At 35.8% G+C, this 27,011-nt stretch overlaps 2 protein-coding genes across 3 annotated transcripts in view; both read left to right on the top strand.

Annotated features, from left to right (window-relative positions):
- Nucleotides 1–9,041, top strand: part of LOC113516051 (SET domain-containing protein SmydA-8-like) — a 42,978-nt gene extending 33,937 nt beyond the window's left edge. The window contains exons 4-10 of one of the 2 annotated variants that reach the window (XM_052895536.1): nt 690–851; nt 2,451–2,640; nt 4,219–4,419; nt 4,608–4,840; nt 5,357–5,616; nt 6,646–6,749; nt 7,424–9,041. In XM_052895536.1, coding sequence (XP_052751496.1) covers nt 690–851; nt 2,451–2,640; nt 4,219–4,419; nt 4,608–4,840; nt 5,357–5,616; nt 6,646–6,749; nt 7,424–7,564 — 1,291 coding nt within the window. In that variant the 3' untranslated portion in view covers nt 7,565–9,041. The remainder of the gene's footprint in view (nt 1–689; nt 852–2,450; nt 2,641–4,218; nt 4,420–4,607; nt 4,841–5,356; nt 5,617–6,645; nt 6,750–7,423) is intronic. The other variant, XM_026900394.3, reaches the window with a different exon arrangement.
- Nucleotides 9,042–12,485: 3,444 nt separating this feature from the next.
- LOC113516131 (SET domain-containing protein SmydA-8) lies at nt 12,486–23,211 on the top strand. Its single transcript, XM_026900503.3, has 10 exons — nt 12,486–12,648; nt 13,486–13,734; nt 14,342–14,497; nt 14,838–15,092; nt 15,528–15,650; nt 15,995–16,182; nt 16,831–17,046; nt 17,697–17,884; nt 22,102–22,214; nt 22,973–23,211. Exons 1-10 carry the CDS (start codon nt 12,577–12,579, stop codon nt 23,126–23,128), a joined length of 1,716 nt encoding a protein of 571 aa, XP_026756304.2. The 5' UTR covers nt 12,486–12,576; the 3' UTR covers nt 23,129–23,211.
- Nucleotides 23,212–27,011: the final 3,800 nt, after the last annotated feature.

Genomic DNA, 27,011 nt, shown 5'->3' with positions numbered 1-27,011 from the left:
CCATCAGGTGAGCCGCATGCTCGTTAGCTTCTTGTGTTGTAAAAAAAAAAACTTTTTAATATTTACCAACATACCTACATGCAGAATGAGGAATTTTATGAACTTACTGTGTTTGTCGTTTCCAACAATTGTTTCCACTTAATTCAGAAGTCTCCTTTCAAGGGGCGTACAGAACTTTGGGTCACAGCGTCTCGTCTATATGTATTATATTATTATTATTAAATATTTTATAGCCACTTAACCGAACCGAATATACAGACGTACTTGTATATTGCATATATCTATCGTATATTTATATAAATCTCAACCTTAAAAGTTATACGAAACTAAGAAATACACATTCTATATAAATAAACAAAGAAAAGATATCATTCTTTATTTGCAATTAGCAAATAATTTTATATCGTTGACTTGTTCACAAAGGATAGTAGGAGGTCAAGGAAAGAAATAAGGCAATTATTTCTTTCGTTGACTTATCCTTTGAGCCATTTCTTAGCTACTTTTTAAGGAAATTGGCAAAAAAGCTGAACTTTCCACCTGATAGGAAGTTGTTCCATGTTACACCTGATGAATTCTAGATCTTGTTCTAAATACTTAGTACTCAGTAATACCATATTATCATAAAATGCATCAATCTAATCAATTATGTGATAGTCAATACTCCAAGATAGTTGCTGAACTGTTTACAGATGTCGCGGCTGCAAATGGCCAATGTGCAGTGGCTCGTGCCCCGGCCAGGGTCAGTACACCGGACACTCCAAGTATGAGTGCGACACGCTGAAGACTGCGCCACCAGACTACTCTGATCTTGTTGACCTGAAAGATTCTTATCAAGCTTTAATGCCATTGAGGTATGTGATTTTTTTAGAATAAATGGTACCAATAGTTCGTTAAGTGCATAAACATTAGCACACTTATACACAATTAATTTATTAATGATAGATTTTTCCCATTTGAAATAATTTCCAATTATTTCAAGAGAAATCAATTCCATCGCATTAGTAACTGTCTGCGATTTTGGAGAGATTAATTAATTTTTCTCAAACATGCTTGGAAATGGAAGCATTATTTTGACAATCTTCTTCGAGATAAATCAAAATTGCCGTACTGGCCTGAGATACATGCGGGCAGCGGCCGGCAAAAGTTGTATGAAAATCCATATCTGTCGTGTTTTGCGGCCAGATAAATTACTATGAAAACTCACATCTGTCCTGTAATTTAAAAATGGAATGACCTTTTATTTCGAAACATAGCTACCAAGGAGGTAACTAATAAAAGGTTTTATTTAAATTTCGAACTGGTTTGCAAATAGAAACCTGTTTATTGAAAAAAAAACAATATGGCGCGTGAAAAATTATTATTGTTTATTATTCGTCATTGAACTTAAAAAGTAAAATTGAGTATTTGATTTCCGCGCATTGTTTGAGAAAAGTACTATACAAGCCTTGGCCACAACTAGGCATTGTTGGACTTACGTATGTGTGCCTCGGCTGTGCCTCGACCCACATTTGCACGTTCGTCCATCAATGCCTCAGTTGCTGGCCGCTGCAGTAATATACTGTAATAATTAACAATGTTGTCCCAGCATAGAATAGACTATCCCTTTCTTACCTATGGCTGTCGTAAGAATTACTACGAATGACTAAAGGAACTTAATGATAGAGGGCAGCAGCGACCCTCTTAAAACATCATCAAATCCTAATTGCGGGTGCCAACCCTCCCGCCAAGCGTGGCAATTGCTGGCAAAACGTTCCCCTATGGTGAAAACCTATATTCAGGAGTAGATCTTTAACGACTGGTATGGTATAATAATTAATGTAACTCTTTATATGCAACATAGAATCGTAAACAAGCTGAAGGTTCACCTAGTGGAAAATAGCAACTCTTACCAATAGACATGAATAGCGCTATGGATATCATAGAATGTACTGTAAGACTCATTAGAAATGGTATTGGTACTAAAGAGAGATGTAGCGTTTCTACAAAATCTTTAATAATCGAATTAAGAACCTTTTTTTTTTGTAATTTTAGCTATTTTTTTATTTTTCACAGAAACGTATAACACTTGCAAACGTCTGTGTTGTCATCATTAGACATTAGTGGTAGTGAACCCAATACTGGCCTACCTTTAAAACTTGTGCGTTAAACTCCGATAAAATTTCAGAGGGAGACTTTGTACAAAAGTCAATTGCTTGGGTACCTCTATCCCATTCGTGTTTCAACCGTGAAGCAGTTGTGTTTGCATAGCTGTGTTTCGGTTTGAAGTGTAGGATATGGCGTGAATTTACTGGGTACAGAGGAATAACAGTATACTCTGTTATGTCCATGGTACTGCTCATGTCTATAGGCGACGGTTACCACTTTCCATTAGGTGGGCAGTCAGCTTGTTTGCCATTCTAAGTTGTATAAAAGAAAAAAAAAACTTACACCTAACAAATATAATATTCCAGATGTCTGCTTCTAAAGGAGGCAGATCCAGAGAAATGGTCAGTAATTTGTGCAATGGAACCCCACAACGAGTTGAGACGTGCCCGGGGCGATATCTTCCCCATGAACGACAGGCATGTCGTGAGAAGAATAAAGAAATGGAATCTGAAGTTTGACGAAGAAGAGATACACAACGTTTGTGGCATATTAGAGGTAAGAAACTACCATTCGTTTAAATTGCAATATTTTTTTTATAAGTTCGGATCCTTAAACCGAAACTAATTAAGCGAAATTCATGAAATATATTTGTATACGTTCAAAATCAATAAATGCAAATTCTTTACCATTAAATTCATCGTTGATTATTTGTTGATATCAGATCTAAATATGGATTAGAAATACCTGGATAGTGTAGGTATATATACATACATACATACACACACACACACACATATATATATATATATATATATATATATATATATATATATATATATATATATATATATATATATATATATATATATATATATATATATTAGAAATAAAAACTGACCACATTGTTCCAAGCTAGGCATTTCATGGGAGGCAGGTAGACAATACATAGTCTATCTATTAATATTAATTTATCTATTTTTACTGTGAAGTAGCTTGGGTAGAGATTTGATTGGGTAGGTGGTACCTATACTGGCAACTCATCAGACGTTTAAACAGTACACAATGCATTGACAAAAATCACTGATCCAGCAAAAGCAGTGGGAAAATTGTACTCAAAATTTCAATTTGAAATTAATAATAAGTAATTATTCTAAAGAAAATAAAGACGGAAACAGATCGTATCTATTTATTTATACTAAATTCTCGTATATACGAAAACAGGAAACAAAATTAGATACATCGAGAAATACTATCTCAAAGTTCATATTAAACAATCTTAATGTGAACACAGCGCATAAAGATGTAAATAAATATTTTTCAGTATCACAACTAGCCGATGGATACGCTAAGCTTGATCAAAATACATTATATTGCAATCTAGCAAGGCAACGAAGTTTTATTATTGGCGCAATGCCACATGGGCATTTATTTTAAAATACGTGCATATATGCATAAATGCAAGTGTTTAAAGTTGAGATCCAACTAATGTTTCGCATATTATAATGCGAAAGATTGTAAAGATGTTCGCATGTTTCTTAATTTAAACTGCCGAATAGATTTGATTTATATTTGTTATATAGACACAACATTTTTCTAATTCGCGCCAAATAAAGTATGGGGTAGAGTTCGCGTCAAAATACAGCATACAAGCAAGTTTATTGGCTGTAGAAATAATAAGGCAATAGATGACCAACCAGACCTAATAAATTTCTACAATTATTTAAAATATCCAATAATTACATTGTTTCACAAAAAAATAAACTGAGTCAAGAGAATCAAGTTGGTGTCGAGGTGCCCACAGATGAGAGCAGTACCCTATGAGGGATCGGACTTACAACTTAAGCCCCGAGCTTTTGGGTGCCAGATGATCTATGGTCTAGATGACCTCGTAACTCCACAGTGCTGGAGATGTCGACACCAAGGATCCAAATACTTTTGGAGATGACAATGGATGTGTTTTCGAATTGCGGACCTACAGTAAATTAATTTGCAGGAACGCGCAAGGTTATTTCTTGCTGGTTGAGTCGTGGTGGGTTAAATTCAACTAAGTTAGCTACCAACTACAGAACATAATCACAATCTTTTTCACGTGTCATGTCTGCTACTAATATTGTTTTCCATCGTATCTGACAGGTGAACGCGTTCGAGGTGGGTGGCAGCGGAGCCAACGCCCGCGCGCTGTACGGCGATGCGCACCTGCTGGCGCACGCGTGCACGCCCAGCACCACGCACACCGACGCGGAGCGGGCCGCACGCCGCCCGCTCACCGTCCGCGCCGCCGTGCCGCACCGCGCCGGCGACCTCGTCTCGCTGTGCTACGCGTACACGCTGCAGGTAGCCTGCTGCCCCCCGCCCCCAGCCCTGCTACATACGAGTGCACGCTCAGCACCAAGCACACGGATGTCCAACGATACCATGAACTTCTACAAGATTAACTCAAGAAGCCTTCTCCTCTGTTATTTTTCCAAGAAACTACTAAATTGCAATACTTTATTTATTAACAAACATGTTTTCTTTTTCAGGGTACACTAAAACGCCGTGAACATATAAAGCAGACCAAGTTCTTCGATTGCTCGTGCAAACGTTGCTCGGACCCCACAGAACTAGGAACATATGCCAGCGCATTCAGATGCCCAAAGTGCACTGGGAGAGTACTGTCTACGGCACCGCTAGATCCTGACGCCCAGTGGAATTGTATCGACAATGGATGCACATACACGATGCCAGCGGCGGCCGTACAAATGCTACTGAAGAGGTAAAGATATTGTATCTGTGATAAACATATTCTGTTGTTGATGAAATTGGTATCCTTTAACTGTATTACTGTATATGGACCTGTCAATAGCGTTCATTCAACTCTTCGTACGCGTGACATCTTCAAGTATTAAAAGTATTTATCTAAGCTGCATTCGTTTAGAACAAATAGTATTGGGCCTTGAATTTTTTTATAACACAGGAGGCAAACGAGCACGCGGCTTACCTGATGGTAAATGACTCCCGCCACCCATGATCACCCGCAACACCAGAGCAGGAGTGCTGCCGGCCGTTTAAAAAGGGATATGCTCTTTTTTTAAGGTTATGATGATATAGACGGGCTAATTTGATGCTGTATGTTCGGCTGCCGTTAGTTTCCTTTCTTGTGGAATTATACGTACCCATTCATAGGTACTTTTTAGTAGTACCTTTTATGTCAAACTTGCTTAGACTACCTTTAGACAAACAACAAAATGGCTTTGAACTTTGCTTCATCTCCCCTAATTTTATCTTCCAGGTTAACAGATGAATTTGAACAAATAGACGCCAACGACGTTCCAGGCTTTGAGAACTTCCTGCATAAGTACAGGAATGTCCTCCACACAACACACTACCTCTGCCTGTCCGCTAAACACTCGCTGAGTCAGCTATATGGAAAGGTGGCAGACTATATGATCCATCAGATGCCGGAGAACGAGCTCAAGAGGAAAATTGAAATATGTAGAGACCTGATGAAAGTCTTCGATGTCATTGAGCCGGGATATTCCAGATTAAGAGGTAAGCCATATACCTAACGACTTTGTTCATAGTCGTATACGATATAGACTTACATATACGATATATACTACCTCAGACTTAAATATTTTGCTGCAAAGCAGTTTGCAATTAGTAAGTACCTAATGTGGCATGGGCGAGAGATGGGCAGTAGCGTCGCTCTTAAAACATCTCTAACACCTTTTTTTTTTATATAACTTAGAATAGCAAACAAGCTGACGGCCCACCTGATGGAAAGTGGTAACCGTCGCCTATAGACATGAGCAGTACCATGGACATAACAGAGTATAATGTTTCGCCCATGATACCCCCCATGCGTTGCCATTCCTGAGGACTCAGGTGTTATTCCTCTGTACCCAGTAAATTCACGGTTGCCAAGACTGCGGTTGCCAATCCGCCTGCCAAGCGTAGCAACGAGCACTGCTGGGCATAAGCCTCCCCCTTGGAGAGAAGTTAAAACAAGAGAAGTTGGAACGGTTAAAAGCTAATATGATAATGATGAAGTATCTTTATCAAAAAAGATTAAATTGCTAAATATTCTAAATATAATTTCTTAAGGATTAAAGCATTAAACTACTAGAAGAGAATAAACAAAAAAGCGAAAATACTAATCTTCACATTTATAATATAAATAAGGATACAGATAAAGTAAAATTTTATAATCAGTCATAAGTCAGCGCAGTCTTACAAGCAGCATTTGTTTCCAAGTACGACATATGAACCAGACATTCGCCTATATTTTAGAAAACTCAAACCCGCTCCACCAATAATTTTGAACGCAAACAAATATAAATCTTTTTCAGAATTTGAATAACAATAATGTTTTAATCAACAAATAATTTAAATTAATAATCAGTCAAAGTAATATTTATAATCCGTGACCGACCCAAAGGTCTCTATGACATTTGCGGCATTTCCGCGTTGGATTACCAGAGAAATCCTTTAAGCCAAATACGAACCGGAACGGCGATCATGACCTCTATCCGCAATACGCTAAATTAAATAAATTAAAGCTGTTTTAATTGATTTCAGGTGTAACATTGTACGAGTTACATGCTCCTTTAATGATTTTAACCACAAGAGACTTCGAACGCAAAGCTATATCAAAAGAAAATCTACGAAACCGTCTCAAAGAGGTAATAATGTTTTTGCATGCTTTCGGAAATAAAAATCTTCAAAAAAAAATAATAAGAAAATAAATAATAAACTAAATACAAACTAGCTGAAGTTTCTGACTTCATTCTACTTAATCCATCTGTGGATTTAGATTGCAATTTGACTGACAACAATGCATTGTCGGGATCCTATCATAATTATATTTCCGCCTCTTGGACTCCTGTAAGTCGGAGCTTATAGAGGTTCATGTGATCCCCATGCCTTTTCATCTGACGGTTATAGTAAAAGTGAGTAAGGGAACAAAAAATACAAAAATAAGTATAAGAGAAGAAAATCCGAAAACAAAAATATCAAGCCACATGATTTTTGTTATCTGTGGTTTTGTAATGGCAAGATAATGTGACATGTCTTCAGCAGAATATCCCCGATTTTTTGCTGCTGATACTTGCTCAATAGTAGATTGTGAGTGCAATATTATGGAATAAATAACTTACACTGCATCAATTTTCCAAGAGGCATGTTTCTCGACCCCAAACCCCGGATTCTCAATATTTCAACTTAAATGATTGGTCTGGTAGTTCGAATGGTTCTTCAGACTACGTGATCATTGCGTCTCTTCTACCTTCTACAGATATTCTTGTTACAAATTCTGTTACATACATAAAATTAATACTCACATTAATGATGATTTTAGATTGTTGGATACTTAACGGAGTCAGCGTTGATCCTCGGCTTCGAACCAGCGCAATCGTCCGAGGGTCTCATGGCGTCGGCTGCACGGGACGCCTTGAAAAAAATAAGGACTTGGGAACAGATTATCGGGAAGATATCGTGAGAGCAATACTGATTTGTTAAAAGAATACCTTATAAATGGAATGACGGACGTTTGAGATTGCTTGCGTTGTTAAGTGTGAAGGTATCATCCTGGCATATATTGTATTGATTATAATAAGATGACTTGTTAACTATGTATTAGACAATAAATTATTTATAAATGTAAATTATTTTAAAATTTAGGCATTTTTGGATATTCCGTACATATTTATCGTGTCATTTATATTGAAAACAATAGATAAATGTTTTATTTGCTATCAGTCAGTAATCTTAGTTTATATAGATAGATTTTATATAAATGATTCGCCAAAAACAAGTCAGTTTTTGTATTTATGTGCGTAAATGTATGTATGTATGTGTATCCATACATACATACATTTAAGTGTATGTATACATACATACGAGTATGTGGGAAAAACTGATATTATAAAGTTAAAATGAAATATAGAAAAAAATACTTTCAAACCAAAATATAAAAAAATCACCTTTACTGGGAAATATTTAATCCAATTACATGCAACATTGAAATAAAAGCGCGATTAGATCTAAAAACAAGGAATTATATCCAAAATCTTTGGTTTTGATATAAAAAAAAATCTAATCAAAATTAGCTGAACATCAACTTAACTAACTAAATTTTAAAACTTTTTGATACTCGATGCTCTATCTATATAATTTAGTCTGAACATTCAATTAAATTATAACCTCTCATACAAATACCTGTCATCAAGTACTAAAAATCATTGCATTGCATTTAAAAGGTATCGCAATAAAATTTACCAATTAATTAAATATGTACATAAGCAATGTGGATAAAAAAAGTTATTGTATTTTTTTTATGTAAATATGTAAAATTTTTCTTTCGTTAAAGACATGTAATTTTGTAAGCAAAGTTGTAAAAAAGGTATTTTAATAAAAAAAATTAAGTATATATTTATCGTCTCCTAATATATATCTTGTATCTTCTTGTATAGATAGGTATATTAAACTAATACAAAGTGACTTTGTCTATTTGTTATTACGTTTTCTCTGTTCAGTTATTAAAAGACTAAGTTGGCCGTAGAAAGAGAATGCTAAGTACAAATATCCTCAATCTATGATGTTGGCAAATTTGAACATGACATCCTTCCTTAACGTCATAAAAAAATCCCGCCAAAAAGACATTTTTTTTTCTATCTCGGAATATCTTTCTTTACCTAGAAATTGAAAAGAAATATTACTTTGCCCCTGAATGGTATTTAATTCATAGACCAAGTATAGTATCTGCGTTCGATTTAATTTTACGAATATTAAAAAAGTACATATTAACACATTGTAATAATAACGTCACAGACTAAGGTTACAAAGTTTTAATCTAATGAATATTTCTCTCTTAACCTATTTACTTATTCATTCCTTCCACTAAAAAGACAATAATTGATTACTGCTTTGTTAATATTTATATACATATTAACTTTTGTAAACTAATATAGTATTTATAATAAATTTGATTTTTAAACAAATATTCTTATTTTTTTTTCTTCATATCCTTAATTTCACTGGGCTAATGATTCCCTTATAGATAGTGGTAATCGTCACTTATAAATTAACTTAGTGTGACTTCCATGACACCCTTAGGATAATCCTCGTGTGTTAGGAAGGTCTGTCCTGAGGATTATAGTGTTATACCATATTTAAGCGGGGATCAAGATGGACCCTACCTACCCCTGAATTGCCTATTGCCCGCTCCAGGATCTGAGCGTAGGTTTAATTGATATGATAGAATTATGCGCATTGATATGTCTGCGAGTGTTTTTTTTTTTATACAACTTAGAATGGCAAACAAGCTGACGACCCACCTGATGGAAAGTGGTAACCGTCACCTATAGACATGAGCAGTGCCATGGACATAACAGTGTATACTGTATAATGTGCCCCCTGAAACATTATCTTCTTAATATAATAAAATTGTAACTAAATAATATCTGTACATATGAAATATTAAAGAAAAATTAATATGAGGGGGTTTGAATCGATTTTGATATTTCTATGGAACCAATTTGTAGGTAATTACATCCTTTCAAATAAAAAAAAAATTCTAATCGGTTTATTTATAACTAATAGAGTTTATTTATTTATTTATATGCTAATACAGATATTTTTTTAATGGATGATGATGGAACGGTAACCTCGTCTGTGCTAACGGTATACACTCGCGGGGCACCAGTGAAGGATGATAGGTGACGACGAAAAGACAGGTCAACTAGTCCATCAAGATGAATACACTTGGAAGGAGGGAAAGGGATTATTAGCAATGGAGTTTGACAGCCCCATTGCTAGCAATTTGCCCTATTAGGTTGATCTCAACGTGGTTCCCCCTGGAAACCATCGTGAACAATTCTTGTTGAATTCGTCACGATGGGCTAACTGACCTGCTTCATCCTCACTTATCACCCTTCACTGGTGCCCCGCCGGTATATACCGTTAGCACAGACGAGGTTACCGTTCCATCATTATACATTAAAAAAAATACACTTGGAATTCAGCATGATGGCTCCCAGGGGGGACCACGGGGAGGTCGACCTGGTTAGGTATATTGCTAGCAGTGGGGCCCTTAGTCTCCATTAATAACAATTCCTCCCCCCGATACTATTATTAGGTTATAACGAAAATATATACAGACGGAATTATTCCTTGAAAAAATTTCGTCTAGTCAAACTCAAGAATCTGAAAAGAGAAAGTACATATTTATAGGATTTATATATAAAGCATAACATATATGGTGCAAAAATCGAACATATAACATCCTGTTTTTTTGAAGTCGGTTAATCTATACTTATAATAAATCTGTAGAGAGGTCAATTCTGTACATGAAATATATTTCCAAAATAACTATCAGGGGGTTATTAGTGATCGATACTCATGGCAAAAATGCAATCAGTAAAATTTTTGTATGTCTGTCTGTATGTTCGTTATAGAAACAAAAACTACTCGACGGATTTTAACGAAACTTGGTACAATTATTCTTCATACTCCTGGGCAGGTTATAGTATACTTTTCATCACGCTACGATCAATAGGAACAGAGCAGTGAAGGGAAATATGAAAAATGTCTACCCGTGCGATGCCAGGACGGGCCGCTAGTAAATAATAAATATATAATCATACAATAGTTATTATACATGTAAATGAATTGTCAAGTGTATTGTAAAATCTTTTTAGGAGGTAATAATAAAAAAAAATCAAACAAGTTGAAAACACTCCTTTTTTGAAGTTGGTTGAAAATAAAACAAGTTTTTTTTTTATACAACTTAGAATGGCAAACAAGCTGACAGCCCACCTGATGGAAAGTGGTAATCGTCGCCTATAGACATGAGCAGTACAATGGACATAACAGAGTAGACTGTTTCGCCCATGATACCCCTCATGCGTTGCCATTCCTGAGGACTCAGGGGTTATTCCTCCGTACCCAGTAAATTCACGCCATATCCCACCAAACCATATAAACCAAAACACAGCCATGCGAACACAACTGCTTCACGGTAGAAACACGAATGGGACAGATGTACCCAAGCAATCATGATCAGCGTTTATGACTTTGAATAGTATCACGAGCATTCAGCTTTCTATTTATTTAATCACGATCCAACAATACATTCGCTTCCCACTGGTGGGCACGTGTCTTTCCATATTGGAGATATAAGTATTTTGGTAATATTTCGTCTCCGTGGCTTCGCATATGGCTTTGAGTTTTTATCCTCTAGCACTAGCATAATAGTTTTGTTCCTCTCGTCGTGTCTTACAATGGGGGTGAAAAGACATGGTGACACTGTATTTTTACTGTCCCACCTAACGAAGTGACTACTTTACTACATGAATTCTATGAGTAATTTATCCGAAACTCCATATGAAGCATAACAATAAAAAGCCTGGGGGAAAGGATTGTTAGTAATGGGGAGGTTAGTCCCCATTGCTATCAATGTACCCTATCAGGTCGCCCTCCACGCGGTTCCCCCTGGAAACTATCGTGACTAATTTATCGTTGAATTCATCACGATGGGCTAACTGACCTGCCTTTTCATTTACACCTATCATCTCTCACTGGTGCCCCGCCAGTGTATACCGATAGCGCAGGTGGGGTTACCATGTCATTTTCACCCATTAAAAAAACAATATAAAGCTACATAAACAGAATACTATAAAAAAGAAATACATCCCTTTTTTTTTGTAATGGATAACCTCAAAATATAATTATTCTATTTTTTTTCCTGTTTAAAGCCACATTAATGAGTGATATGGGATGTATTTAACAAAAAAACTTCATCGAAGTCGGGGCGGATCGCTAATACGAGACTACGGGGCTCATCTTGAATGGTCTTACGACCACGTTTAAACTCTGCCACCCAGTTTTTAACAGTCGCATACGAAGGAGCGGACTCACCCAACGTAGCAGACATGTCTTCATGTATAGCTTTTGGAGTTAAACCTTTCAAATTCAGGTATTTTATCACTGTACGATGTTCAATTTTAACCATTTTCAAAAATAACTCTGACTTGACTTACGGTATCACGTGTAAACGAACAATGAATTACTGTGAATAAACTAAACTGTGCATACTTGTTGCTAAATAATGTAACTACAAAATGAGGGTAGTTATAAAAAAAAAACCAATGACTTTAACCATGTTAGGTTAAGAGCTTTTCAAATGACCCTCTTAGCTACATAAAAAGTTTTATGGTTTCCTTAACTGTTGACTAACAATTATTTTCTTTTTCTTTTCTGCTAGCCATCTTTCAAATTCTATAATTATATTTCTGTAATTTTAAATTCGCAGGGACTCCAAGATTAGATTAGGATTCCTTTCTGTTTTATTCCTTTGCCTTATGGCACGATTATTCGTGAAGTAGGAAGGAAATCTTCGGCATCGGGTGACGCCTCGAGCCGGCATGTTTATTTTTAACAAGCCCACACTGCGCGTGCGCATTCGACAGTGCGACCCGGATTTTCTTTCGAGTAACATTTCATTCTGATTTTATGTGTTTCTTTTTTCATGTACAAGATAACTATTTTGAAATAAATTCATCTTTTAATAGAATAAACACTTGTGTAAGTCGTAAATGTTTTATTTTATAAAGTTCATACTATATATACATGATATTTCTAATATTCTTTAAGTTTTCGATGCCTGTTATTTATACATTGCATACATAGAATCTTATTTTTACTTCCATTATAGTTAATGCTACTTCTCTAACACAATGTTTGTGACCATTATTTGGTAGATTTGTAAAAAACAATGATTTAACCATTTCTAACAAATATGTTATAGATAGATAGACAGATAGATACTCTTTATTGTTTCCTCTAAAAGATTACAATAGTAAACTTATTATAAATATAAACAATTACAAGATATAATCACAATGAGAAAACAATGGGCAACCTTATTATCGCTAAGAGCGATCTCTTCCAGGCAACCTTTGAATGGAGAGTTATACTTATTTATCATGAATACAAAAATCTAATTACCCTATTAGGATTAGTAGAATTAGAATCGTAGCTATATTTTATAATTTAGTGCTCGAATACTGATATTTCCACGATAGTTAATTACTTAATTTACTTAGTTACACAATAGTTAATCTTAAAACAGTTTGTGTACCTCGTTGCTTAAAGGTAGCAAGCAATAAATCACTATGGCGTAATCTAGTTTGACATTCTGTTCTAAAAAATAAAAGGCTTTTTTTAATCGAAAGAAAATTGTTATTATTAATTACAGTTATTATTCAAAAGTGCTTATTTTTAATAATTCTACAGCCCAGTCAGAATGCAATTTCAACTGAGAAGAACGGGCAAGAAACTCTTCTCTCAAAAGGACGCTAATGATTTCGATTTCACTCTATACACAAAAACATTTTGGTACCAAATTTCCTAACTTTCCAGATGATGGAAGAGAAAGGGGTGTGCATGATCTGCCTGTCTCCGGCCGAGCACAAGTGCTCCGGCTGCCAGGCGGTGCACTACTGCAGCAAGGAGCATCAGAAGCAGCACTGGAAGGAGCACAAGCACTCATGCGTACCGGCTAAAGTGAAAGAAGACTCCAAATTCGGCAGGTACTTGGAAGCTACGCGGGATATTAAAGCTGGAGCTATTATTTTAAAAGAGAAGTCAATTATTACAGGACCTGCACAGGTAATATATAAATAATAATAATAATAAATAAACTCTTTATTGTGCAAAGTAGAGATTTATGCAAGGAGTATTTATACAGAATGTGCATATACAAAAGGCGGCCTTATCGCTAGAAGCAATCTCTTACAAACAACCTGGTATAAAGAATAGATAAGTACAGAGAGAAAGGTAGATGGCGTAAGTCAGACACAGTAAATACATAAAAGGAATCAAACAAAATGCAAAATAAATAATAATACATAAACATAAATACATATATAATATACTAAATAAATATATAATAATATACTAATATAATGATGCGGAAGAATTTGTTTGAACGCATGATGACCACTGCCTATCAGGCGGGCCGTCAGCTAGGTTTTTCTCAAATTGTATACTATTTAGTAGTTTGTGTTCACACAAATTCTTTATTTATATAATTAATTAAAAAAAAAAAGCAACAGTTACTGGCCCGTAGTTCCTGGATGAAATTGTGTTCTGAATCGGCAGTAATGAAAAAAAAATGAGTATTCAAAAGTATTTAAATCTAATTTTACTTGAATAAAAATATTCCTTTCTTTCTTATAAATAAAAACAAGTGCCATGATGTAAAACTGTATTTCAGGTAACACCTCCCGTATGCCTTGGTTGCTACATACTTTTGGAGGAAGGGAAAACAGTTATCTGTGATAAATGCGGTTGGCCGTTCTGCTCAAAAGCCTGTACTCTTAAAGAAGAACACAAACCTGAATGTTACTATACACAACAGAAAGGGGAGAAGGTAAGGAATACGAATACAACTAATAGATGAAATGATTTTAAGAGAAAAAGCAAAGCTATTGGATATCTTTAAACTTAGAGGAAATAACATCGTAAAGTATTTTTCAAACTTAAGAAGAGGCGGGAGCATAAAATTACTTAAAATAAAAAGTTAAAAATTATTTTGAAGAACACTGACCAGTAGTTACCTGAATATTGTATCTCATTATCATAACTAACAATTAGATATTAATAAAAAAATTCGAAATCTCATTTGGAATTACTTCTTCGACATGTATGATTCAAGATATTTTCGTTACTTCTGACAAATTTTGATGGCCTCATTTAATTTTTGCTTCCAGATATCTATATCGACATTCGGAACTCCACATCCGAATTACCAATGCGTCACGGTCCTGCGGTGCCTGTACCAGCGCGACCACAATCAAAAGCTGTGGGCCAAGTTACAAGAGCTGGAGTCTCACTGCCAGGATCGACGAGGGACGGACAAGTGGGAGAACGACAGAAAGATGATAGCAGAGTTCATCTGGAAGTTCTTTAAGCTAGACGGGACTTTTAACGAGGATGAAATCATGAAATGCTGTGGAATATTGCAGGTTACAGTCCAAAAAGTGCACTTCTGGAAATATTCTAACAAATTTGTGTTCACAAGTTATAAATAAAATGATGGCTGTCAGTAATTTAGTATTTCGTAGTACTGCAGCATTTTTAATGTTCTTCCAAATTTTATACTAGCAGATACTGAATCTGTGACTTCATTTGAGTAAATTCTAATTACAAATTGGAACTAAGTATACAAAAAAATTGCTATCTCATATGAGCATATTAGATAATGTGGTTGTTTTTTGCATAACTAACTCTAATTATTATTCAGAAACTAAAATAAACGGTATCCTATATACCTATGCAATATTTTCTGAGTCAAATTTCATTTCAATATCATCTCCTTTCGTATCAATGCCTGATTGAATTACGAACACTTATTAGAAATATTAGTGAGATTTATAAATAGATACTATTTTTGACTGCAGATAAACGGACATGAGGTGCCCTTACTGGAGCCTGAATATGTGGCCATATTTGATCGAATTTCGATGGTGGAGCACAACTGTCGTGCCAATTGTAATAAAAGCTTCACTTCGGATGGAGATATGGTGGGTAGCATTTTAGAAGAAATAATATTTGAAGTTCTATATTGTGTCTATCAAGCCAGATCTATTACGAGATGAATAGAACCGTAAACAAATGCTAAGCAACATGTTTTCTTGCTTTAACTCTTTTCAGGACCTATTTATTTATAGTCTTCTATCGTATCCAATACCGAAAATGGTTGAACGGATTTAATATTAATTAGTTAGATAAGGTCTATGGTTTATGTAATGTTAAATGGGCAGCAGATTAGATTTCTTAGGACCTTATGGGTAAAAATGGCATTGAACGAGAATATCTTGGGACAGTCATGGATTACTATAGTACACTTACAAATATTTAATTTCAGATTCTGTGTGCGGGCACGAATATCCCAGCTGGCTCCCATATCACGGTGTGCTACACGGATCCAATGTGGGGCACGGAAGCTCGCCGCCACCACCTCGCCGATACCAAATTCTTCGAGTGCAACTGTGACAGGTGCTCCGACGTCACCGAGCTCGGCACCATGTACAGCAGCATCAAGTGTAAAAAGAAGTGAGTGATAGCATACACCATCAACTAGGTAGTTGATACCACTTTCCATTATGTGGGTCGTTACATTGTAATAATCGTTAACAATAATAGTTATAACATATTTCTCACATTTTACTTTTGAACTGACATTTAAAAAGGAGGACCTTAAATTTTACTGTATTGACTAGTATTTAGAAAAATAATACTCAGAACACATCATTCATTTTATTGGATCTTTCAGTGATAGTGCATATTCTTCGAGATTGCTCTGAATATTTCTCGAGGCGTAATCACTGCTACTACTGGCAAAACCTCCCAGTAGGAGGAGGCCTATGTTCAGCAGTGGACACTAACGACTGATATCATCATCAAGCTTATAATAAAGTTTTCAAGACAAGAACCTCAAGACAAATTATCGCCATTCCTTTTATGAGACCAACAAAAAGAAATGCAATGAGAAAGTGATCATAGTTGTAAATGAGGCTATCTCAAACTAGATTCAGCAACCGCGTAATCGTAATATTAAAAAACTATCTTCAAACAAAAAAGTTCAACCAAATTAATCAAAATTGAATTCAATTTTTCTTTCATATTTATAAATAAATGCGTCGTAGTATAAAATAATGTCTTTCATTCTAACAATATTGCTTAAATGTTATACCATTCCAGAGGATGCAAAGGATTTCTCTTGCCGGAGACTTTCATTCTCCCCATCTTGCATAAGACGGTGAAACCTGATCCGAAAACACAGAACCTAGACAACAAGTTCTGGGTATGCAACTGCTGTAAAGACGCAGTGTCCGATGCAATCATTCAGCAACTACTACAAGACATCGGCAGAGAGCTGAGTGCTATGCCAAAGGGAGATCCTGATTCCTGTGAAAGGTAAATAGATACTCGAATGTCTTTTATTTCGACTCTAAATCTTCCTTTTTGAGAGTTATTCAGTTATGTAAAATACCCAATACCATTAAATTTTGAACCTTATTATAAAAGACAGATGTTATCCATTTCACAGATTTTTATGGGATATTATGGTCAATTCTGAACAGATTGTTTAGTCCTACGTTGTGGTGGACATAATAGTTACACTCCAGTCCAGTAAAGCAGACGGAAACAAGGAGGATTAATGTAAGGCAGGCGACCAGACCTAAAATCAAAAGCCAAACCCCGGGGAAAAATGAATAAAATCATTACATCGACCTGAAATAATTGGGGTAAGGGCAGCAAGATGATGACGGCAGACAGCGATTCTCCGATTAATTTGATTTTTTAACGGTATTACTTTTATACCACTGGAGTGGCAAATAAGCATACGGCTCACCTGATTGTAACCAATAACTGTAACTTATAAACTTCTGCAATACCAGGAGCATTACGCGCGCGTTGCTGACCCCGAACAAACTTCTTTATCCCTTATTTGAAGAACCCCATGTTTTAGTCTCTTGGGGTAAACCTCGATAGGGAGCTCATCCAAAACATGAGCGTGAAACATCTCTGAAACTGTGTTATAATACAGCATATCGTTGTTGAAGATTCATCAACCACTGCAGCAACTACCTGCACCCCTCCCACTACTATATGACTGACGTGAGCCTGGCGCTCGCTCAGATGATCGGCCAGGAGGAGGAGCTCGGCCTCGCGAAGGTCAGCGACGACCGCCTCCTCCTCAAACTGCAGCTGTGCAGGAAGATCACCGATTTATTGGAAATTCTCGCGCCAGGTACTTACAATACACCCTATCAGATCGACTTCCACGTAGTTTCCCCTGGAAACTATCGTGTTGAATTCTAGGTGTATTTATCACGATCTGATATCTGACCTGCCTTTTGCATTCTCAACTATCATCCCTCACTGGTGCCCCGCCAGTGTATACCGTTAGCGCAGAGAGGGTTACCATTTCGTTATCATTCATTAAAAAAAACCGTCTATAGACTTAAAATGTGGTTTATTAAAAAATATTACTCATGGTACCCATGGAGTGTTTTACCTCTTGTTTTATATTAAGCACTAAATTGAATAACATATGTGTTTATCATTAAACAATGTAAGAACATTATTTACAATTGTTATTTAGATCCTAATATACTCCACTAGCTGTATGAGACTTGTATTTGTTTATTTATATATTATATACTGTAAGTATTCCTATAGACCAGAGGTTCTCAAACTTATATCTTTTATTTTTACTTTTAGAATTAATTGAATTAACAAAAATTTTGTTTGACTGAGCAATTTTTAATTTTTTATTTATTTATTCGTTAGTACATGTATGTCTAAATGGCGGACTTAATCTTCTTCGGGAAGTGTCAGAACGTGAATGCGGTACGATTATTAATTGATATACATACATACTAAAATTTACACATATATACACACATATCTGTCACGTCTATATCCCATTAGAGTAGAGAGAAACAATGCAACGAAAAATGCTTGGATTCAAACAAACGTCATTTGCTTCTTCCACATTCATCAATCTTTTCATACACGCAATTAACATATATAAACAAATAAATATACATATATAAATAACAAATATACTTACATATATATAAGATATACTATATTATACACGAAGATGAGAATGTCTAAAGGCGACGGTTACCACTTTCCATCAGGTGGGCCGTCAGCTTGTTTGCCATTCTAAGTTGTATAAAAAATAACAAAAGCAAAAATTTACAGTCCCTCTACAGACGCTCATAAGTGGGCGTTATCATTCACTTTGTGAATCAAAGATGTACGACATTGTGTTTAAAACTCGTAGATATAATCTGATAAGAAATTAGATGCTATAGGAAAATTTATCATATATTTGCTACATAAGGTCATAAATTTATAATCATATGAATTTATAATTAAGATATCTATTTATTTAAATGGATCAAGTAAAATATCTAATTACGTAGATGTATATGTAATATTATATTAAATAATAGTAAATATAATGAACACACCAGAGGGAGACTTTGTACAAAAGTCGATTGCTTAGGTACCTCTGTCCCATTCGTATTTCTATCATGAAGCAGTTGTGTTTCGGTTTGAAGGGTGGGATATGGCGTGAATTTACAGGGTACAGAGGAATAACACCTGAGTCCTCAGGAATAGCAACACATGGGGGGTATCATGGGCGAAACAGTATACTCTGTTCTGTCCATGGTACTGCTCATGTCTATAGGCGACGGTTACCACTTTCCATCAGGTGCGCTGTCAGCTTGTTTGCCATTCTAAGTTGTATAAAAAAAAACACACACACACACACACACACACAATGTATATTATCTATATTTCTTATTTCTTTTTTTTTTATTATTTTTTTTCAATGGAATTTTGCGGCACACTCTTGGCCACAACAGAATATCAGTGTTTTACTCTTTTTAGGGCAAAGCAATAAGCTGAATTGTGACCATTTTGTGTTACTGCATGCTGCAATAACACAAAACGCATGAAGGGAAAAAATTGTTACTTATTTTATGCATTTTGTTTTTTTATTTTTTTAATTTTTTGTTCATGAATTTCTTTTTATCTTTTTTTCACTGTGCATTTATGTCTGTTATTGTTTGTGTGCTGTAAGTAATGCTAATAAAGTATCTATCTATCTATCTGTCTATAAGATAAAATGTATAATGTTTTTTAGATAAGTTCATATTTATTTGAATAACTAATACTTACAGTTATGTCAACAGGAAAACATAATATGTTTGTTACACATTACAAACAAACGGAAAGAATTTGATTATAATTCAGCACATAAACAGACCAGTATCTTATCTGTATTAATACCATGGAAATACTTAATTATATCGCAGACAAAGTTACGGGTAAAAGCTAGTTAATATATAAATAAAAATACACTACCCGTGTAGATAGGAATAAAATCATCATCTTTCCACAGCTGACTATGTTCAGCCTCGCCCTGTTGGTGAGCTTTACCAGTAGCTGCCACGCGGGGGGAAAGGGATTGTTAGCACTGGAGTTTAACAGCCCCATTGCTAGCAATATGCCCTATAAGTAGGCCACCACGTGATTCCCCCTGGAAACCATCGTGGACAATTCTTGTTGAATTCGTCACGATGGGTTAACTGACCTGCTTTACCCTCACCTGTCATCCTTCTCTGGTGGCCCCCCGGTGTACCGGCGTAAGCGTCAAATTGTTTATAATTACTCCTCTCCATCCAAAGGTTGCCTGAAGGAGACCGTTTTTAGCGATAAGGTCGCCCATTGTTTTCTCATTGTGATTATTTCTTGTAGTTGTATGTATTTAAAATAAGTTTACTATTGTAATCTTTTGGAGGAAACAATAAAGAGTATCTATCTATCTATATAAACTGAGTATACATTATGTATTTAACTTGTAAATTTATTGGCCAAATCCTCTCACTGTAATAAGTAGATTTATTTAAAGTTATGATACACGTGTAAGATAAAAAATTATACTAGTGCAGATAATCATACGACTAGTTTTACTTTCCACTAAAATATATGTCGCAACGCAGTAAAATATATCGTCATAGTCGTAGAATACTGACGGATCTGACAAAGATTACATATAGAGATCCGTCAGTATTCTACGACTATAACGATATAGGTATCGTCATAGTCGTAGAATACTGACGGATCTGACAAAGATTACGTATAAAGATCCGTCAGTATTCTACGACTGTGACGATATAAGTATTTTATATTATTCCCAATTTCGTGTACAATATAGTATATTTTTATATATGTATAAGTATATTTGTTATTGATAAACATATATTTGTTTATATATGTAATTTTAGTATGTATGTATATCAATAATTAGTAGTACCGCATTCGAGTATTCTGACACTGCCCTATGGTTGACTGGGAGAGAATGCTTTTAGCATTAAGTCCGCCATGTACACATATATGTACTAACGAATAAATAAATAAATAAATATAGTCTGTTAGGTCGACCTCCATGTTGTCCTGTCCATGTTGACATATACACGAAATTAAGAATAATATAAAGCACTCACTGCTCGGATAAAGTAAAAAAGTGAGCGTGAACGCTTTTTTTTGATAGACGATTGTCAAGGAGACAAATAATCTCCATTACTAACAATGCCTTCACTCAACTAGGGGTTTTTTTTAATGCATGATAATGAAATGGCAATCCGCCTGCGCTATCGATATGCACTGGCGGGGCACCAGTGAGGGATGATAGGTGAGCATGAAAGCAGGTCTGTCAGCCCATTGTGACGAATACAACAAGTATCAGTCACAATGGATTCCAGGGGGAACCGCGAGGAGGTCGACCTGACAGGTTTTGTTAGCAATGGGGCCATTAGTCCCCATTACTAACAATACCTTTTCCCCCACTCAACTAGGGGTAGAGTCTAAGATTAAATATTACTGATTTGATTTCAATAGGGCAGTTAAACACAACTTGAAAACTTCTTTCCATCAATATATGCCATTACATACTGATAGTTGTGTGTGTGCGTGTATGTGTTTTTTATACAACTTAGAATGGCAAACAAGCTGACGGCCCACCTGACGGTAAGTGGTAACCGTCGCCTATAAACATGAGCAGTACCATGGACATAACAGAGTATACTGTTTCGTCCATGATACCCCCCATGCGTTGCCATTCCTGAGGACTCAGGTGTTATTCCTCCGTACCCAGTAAATTCACGCCATATCCCACCCTTCAAACCAAAACACAGCCACACAAACACAACTGCTTCACGGTAGAAACACGAATGGGGCAGAGGTACTGAAACAATCGACTTTTGTACAAAGTCTCCCTCTGGTATTATTTTGCAGGTCAGCTTATTTTAATCTGTAAAATTGGCAGATTTTAAACGCACATAATAAACTATGGCGATAGGATATATTGATTACAATTGGGCAGTTCATCTCCGTTCTTGACAATCTCTTTCCACTAATATACATTTATATCGTTGTGTCCCACAGCTGAGACCCGTCTCCGAGGCTCCGTGCTGTACGAGCTGCACGCCGCGGTAGCGGAGGCGGGCAGGCGGAAGTCGCTCACAGACGGGCCTATGGTTCTACTTGGCCACGTAACGGTTAGTAAATACCACTTTTAAAGTTCGTAAGTTTGATTCTCGCTAACATCAAAAACTTTGTATGTCAACAACAGTTTATCTGTGAATATGAAGGCCCTCCGAAATCTGATTAGAGATTTCGTAAGGCCTTCATGTTCCTGGTACCCCCACTAGTACTCTTGGGTACCAGGAACACTAGTGGAATTCTCTCAAAAGCTAATAACTCCAATGACACTAAGATTTTAAATTTGCCAAGTTTTTTCCGAAAAATTGTAACATATTTCTTTTAAAAGGCATAAAAACGTTTCGGAGCAGCTAGTATTGATCAGGGAGACTGTTTAATTGTTTGCTACCTCGATCATATAAAAAAAGCTATTTCGGTTGGCAATTTTGTTCTAATAAAATTAATATTGGATCAATAATTGATTGCACATAAACACAAAAAAAAAATACAGACGAAGTATCCTCTCTTCTGTAGTCACTTGAAAATGCGTGCTTAACCCTTAAAAGCCTGATTTTTTAAATCAAATTAAAAATATATAAGTGTATCCTTTACTGTGTTTACTAATGAAGAAAAATAGTAAAAAAACCAAAACGATATTTTTGTATATTTATTTTGAAAAAAAAAAACATTTGGTAACATGTAAACAGCTAAATATTAAAATAAAATCGATTGTAGGCGCCCAATGCGATTTATAACCCCGGTATCAAATTTGAAACTTCAGGTATTTAAGGGTTAAAATTATTAATTAAATAAGTTATACATTTTATCAACGCAGGAATCACGGAAAATCCTAACGGAGTCCGCGACCCTGCTGAAACACGAGCCTCCGGAGCTGCCCGAGGGACAGCTCTTGCAGCAGGCCAAGATCAACTTGGTGCAGATGGACGAACTGATCAGAAGCTTATCCAGCGCTCTGCCATCACCTCTATAGAATACTAATGCATCAGACTTTATAAATTCTAAGAACACTAATTAACAACACAGTTTACTCTAAAAATATAACATTGAAGACAATGACACGCGTTATCTTTTAAAACCAGTTCCCTCACATTTATGACTTCTACTGTGATATGGGAAAAGTAAACCGAATGCTAAAAACGGAGGACTTTAGCAATCAATTTTTATACCATCCTCTTTTTCAGTTTTTATTTATTTTTTAATAAGTGATAATAGAATGGTAACTTTATGATAATTCTAAGCTGAGTTCGTTATACAGTTGACTGATATGCAGTGAAATTTACCAGAGGGAGACTTTGTACAAAAGTCGATTGCTTGGATACCTCTGTCCCATTCGTGTTTGAACCGTGAAGCAGTTGTGTTTGCATGGCTGTGTTTCGGTTTGAAGGGTGGGATATTAATGAGCGTGAATTTACTGGGTACAGAGGAATAACACCTGAGTCCTCAGGAATGGCAACGCATGGGGGGCATCATGGGCGAAACAGTGTACTCTGTTATGTGCATGATACTGCTCATGTTTATAGGCGACGGTTACCACTTTCCATCAGGTGGGCCGTCAGCTTGTTTGCCACTCTAAGTTGTATAAAAAAAAATGTGAAACAGTCAAGTTACGGTTATGTGATGACGGTGACGATAAGATTTCTCGAACTGTCGATATGAGAGTAATTAAAAATGTATCTCGCACCTTCCAGCCATCGTATAGACCTAAACTACGATTTATAGCCATTTTTTACCCTTTTTAGTCTTATTATTTCTCTCTTACGCCTTGACTAGGCACAATTATAATTATTCCATTCCAAGGTTGCCTGGAAGATGTCTCTATTTAGTGATAAGGACGCCTATTGTTACCTGTTTATTTATTTAAATCTTTATTACACCAAAAATATAAAAATAAACAATGACATATAAACGATTCAACTGAAATACAGTAGCATGGAGTACAGATCAAAATATACACATAAAGGTACAAAAGGTGGTCTTATTGCTAGGGCAATTTCTTACAGACAACCTTTGGTTAAAGGAGAACATATCTAAAACATATCTTGATTTTATGCAGTGAAGTATTTATTTTGTTTTGTGTACATATTGCTAATCTTTATAATCTGTAATCATTCTTTGAAGGGAGCAATAAAAAAATTTCATTAATTCATAAACACAAAATACGCAGATATATTTTCCACAATTCTTTCTATTCATCATTTCATAGTAAACAAGTTGACAATCTATGAAAAATAGTAACAGTCTCCTATTATTTTGTTATGCGTTCGTATTTAATTTTACTGCCATATCCCACCTTTTAAACCGAAACACAGCCATGTAAGTCTACTCTATAGCAGAAATTTTTCTACCGTGAAGCAGTTGTGTTTGCATGGCTGTGTTTCGGTTTGAAGGGTGGGATATGGCGTGATTTTATAGGGTATAGAGGAATAACACCTGAATCCTCAGGAATGGCAAGGCATAGGGGGTATCATGGGCGAAACAGTATACTCTGATATGTCAATGATACTGCTCATGTTTATAGGTGACGGTTACCACTTTCCATCAGGTGGGCCGTCAGCTTATTTGCCATTCTAAGTTGTATAAAATAAAAGTTGTATAAAAAAAAAAAGAATCAAACAGAAGTATCCATATAAACGAGTCTTATACAGTTAATTTTAAACTTTCACGTTGTTTACACATATTTTAAACACACAATCGAGACCTAACGGGAGGAAAAACCTTTGCAGGTAACTAATACCTACATTTATACCTGCTTCTTTATTGCCGACGTTTCGACATATTATTTTGTATCTAGTTTTTTTTTTCAATAGATGATATTGAAATGGTAACCCCGTCTGTGCTAATAGAATACGCTGGCGGGGCACCAGTGAGGGATGATAGGCAAAAATGAAAGGGCAGGTCAGTTAGCCCACCGTGATGAATACATCTTAAATTCAGCACGATGGTTAACATGGGGAACCACGTGAAGGTCGATCTGCTAGCAATGGAACTGATACCATTACTAACAATCCCTTTCCCCCCTTTTGTATGTAGTTTGGGCACCGGACGGTTAACACTAGATAGCAATCTAATAATTTACCTGAAGATGCCTCGTTTCAAGTTAAAATACGTGTCGCAAAACGTGTGTGAACAAAGTGGTATTAGGAGATTGAGGGTTAATATGAAGGGGTTGTAGAACTTCGAGTAACAATAATAATAGTCAATCTTCGAGTGTTGGCAGTCGCACACATACTAATGGTAGCGGAATTAAACGAAATACTTCTAATTAAATGACCAATGATATGGACTTCTGCAAGACAACACTTTTGAAATATTCATATAAGTATAATAATTTTAAAGTACACATCAGATCGAATGCTTTTTATCTCGGAAATATTAAAGCAAATGCTGTTTTTACCCGACTACTGCGAAACATAAAGGACGGTTATGATTTTGAACGGTATGTATGTATTTTTCATTTGGTTATGTATTCAATATTTTTTCTTTTTGAGTATTTAATTGAATTAGTGCTAATTGGTGGTTTGTATTCACACAATTAAACTTAAAAATGTAAAGTAATAATAAAATTATTTAAAAGAGCAACACGCAAGTTTCTTGCTCGTTCTTCTTGTGATGAGACAGCTTTCCGAACGAGCGGTAGATTAAAAAAAATGTAATGACTATTCAAAAGTGCTTCAATGTAAGTTTATTTGAATAAATGATTTCTATTCTATTCTATTCATTAGGTGAAAATAGAATGGTCGTAAAATTGTTAAAATTAGTACACATGGGACTAACAAGGGAATAAATACAATGTAAATTTTGATATGTACCGATATTTGTTCCAATTATTAATTTACAAATTGAATTACAATTATCTTATAAATTGAAGTAATGATTGACGATCTTATAATTCGATATAGGTACTTTTTTTTTACAACACAGGGGGCAAACGAGCATGCGTCTCACCTGGTAGTAAGTGACTACCGCCGCCCATGATCACCCACAACACAAGCGGCATTGCAGGTGTGGTGCCGACCTTTTAAAAAGGAATATGCTCTTTTTTTGAAGGTTACGATGTCGTATCGATTCGGAAATACTGCTGCAGGAAGTCGATTCCAAAGAATGGTTGTGCGCGGTAAAAAGTTTTTTTTTTTTATACAACTTAGAATGGCAAACAAGCTGACGGCCCACCTGATGGAAAGTGGTAACCGTCGCCTATAGACATGAGCAGTACCATGAACATAACAAAGTATACTGTTTCGCCCATGATACCCCCCATGCGTTGCCATTCCTGAGGGCTCAGGTGTTATTCCTCTGTACCCAGTAAATTCACGCCATATCCCACCATTCAAACCGAAACACAGCCATGCAAACACAACTGCTTCGCAGTTGAAACACGAATGGGACAGAGGTACCCAAGCAATCGACTTTTGTACAAAGTCTCCCTCTGGTAGACGTGCCTTGAAAACCGCACGGTTACAATAAACGGAGATTTAAATAGTTTTAAATCTTTGATAATAAATAAACGACGTTTTAAATGACGTATTCTGTCGACGTATATCTAAGCTTGAATATACATATTACAGTATTACGTAGTATACAATATAGTCAGAGATATAGTATTAGATACTTATCAAACATCATGTCTCTTCAAATGCCAATATGTATCTAACTTTCCGCCAGGGGGGAAAGGGATTGTTAGCAATAGAGTTTGACAGCCCCATTGCTAGCAATATGCCCTATCAGGTCGACCTCCACGTGATTCCCGCTGGAAACCATCGTGAACAATTCTTGTTGAATTCGTCACGATGGGCTAACTGACCTGCTTCATCCTCATCTATCATCCTTCACTGGTACCCCGCCGGTGTATACCG

The sequence above is a fragment of the Galleria mellonella genome, unplaced genomic scaffold (assembly GCF_026898425.1).
Source record: "Galleria mellonella isolate WM207_F2 unplaced genomic scaffold, CSIRO_AGI_GalMel_v1 utg284, whole genome shotgun sequence".
NCBI lineage: Eukaryota > Metazoa > Arthropoda > Insecta > Lepidoptera > Pyralidae > Galleria > Galleria mellonella.
This window is presented reverse-complemented; position numbering and strand designations above follow the sequence as displayed.

Excerpts from the sequence above, each read along its gene's own strand:
- LOC113516131 (XM_026900503.3), top strand. The coding sequence starts at position 12,577 with ATGTGTTTCTTTTTTCATGTACAAGATAACTATTTTGAAATAAATTCA. Across the intron at positions 13,735-14,341 it reads TTATTACAGGACCTGCACAG|GTAACACCTCCCGTATGCCT; the intron begins GTAATATATAAA and ends ACTGTATTTCAG. Across the intron at positions 15,093-15,527 it reads AATGCTGTGGAATATTGCAG|ATAAACGGACATGAGGTGCC; the intron begins GTTACAGTCCAA and ends TTTTGACTGCAG.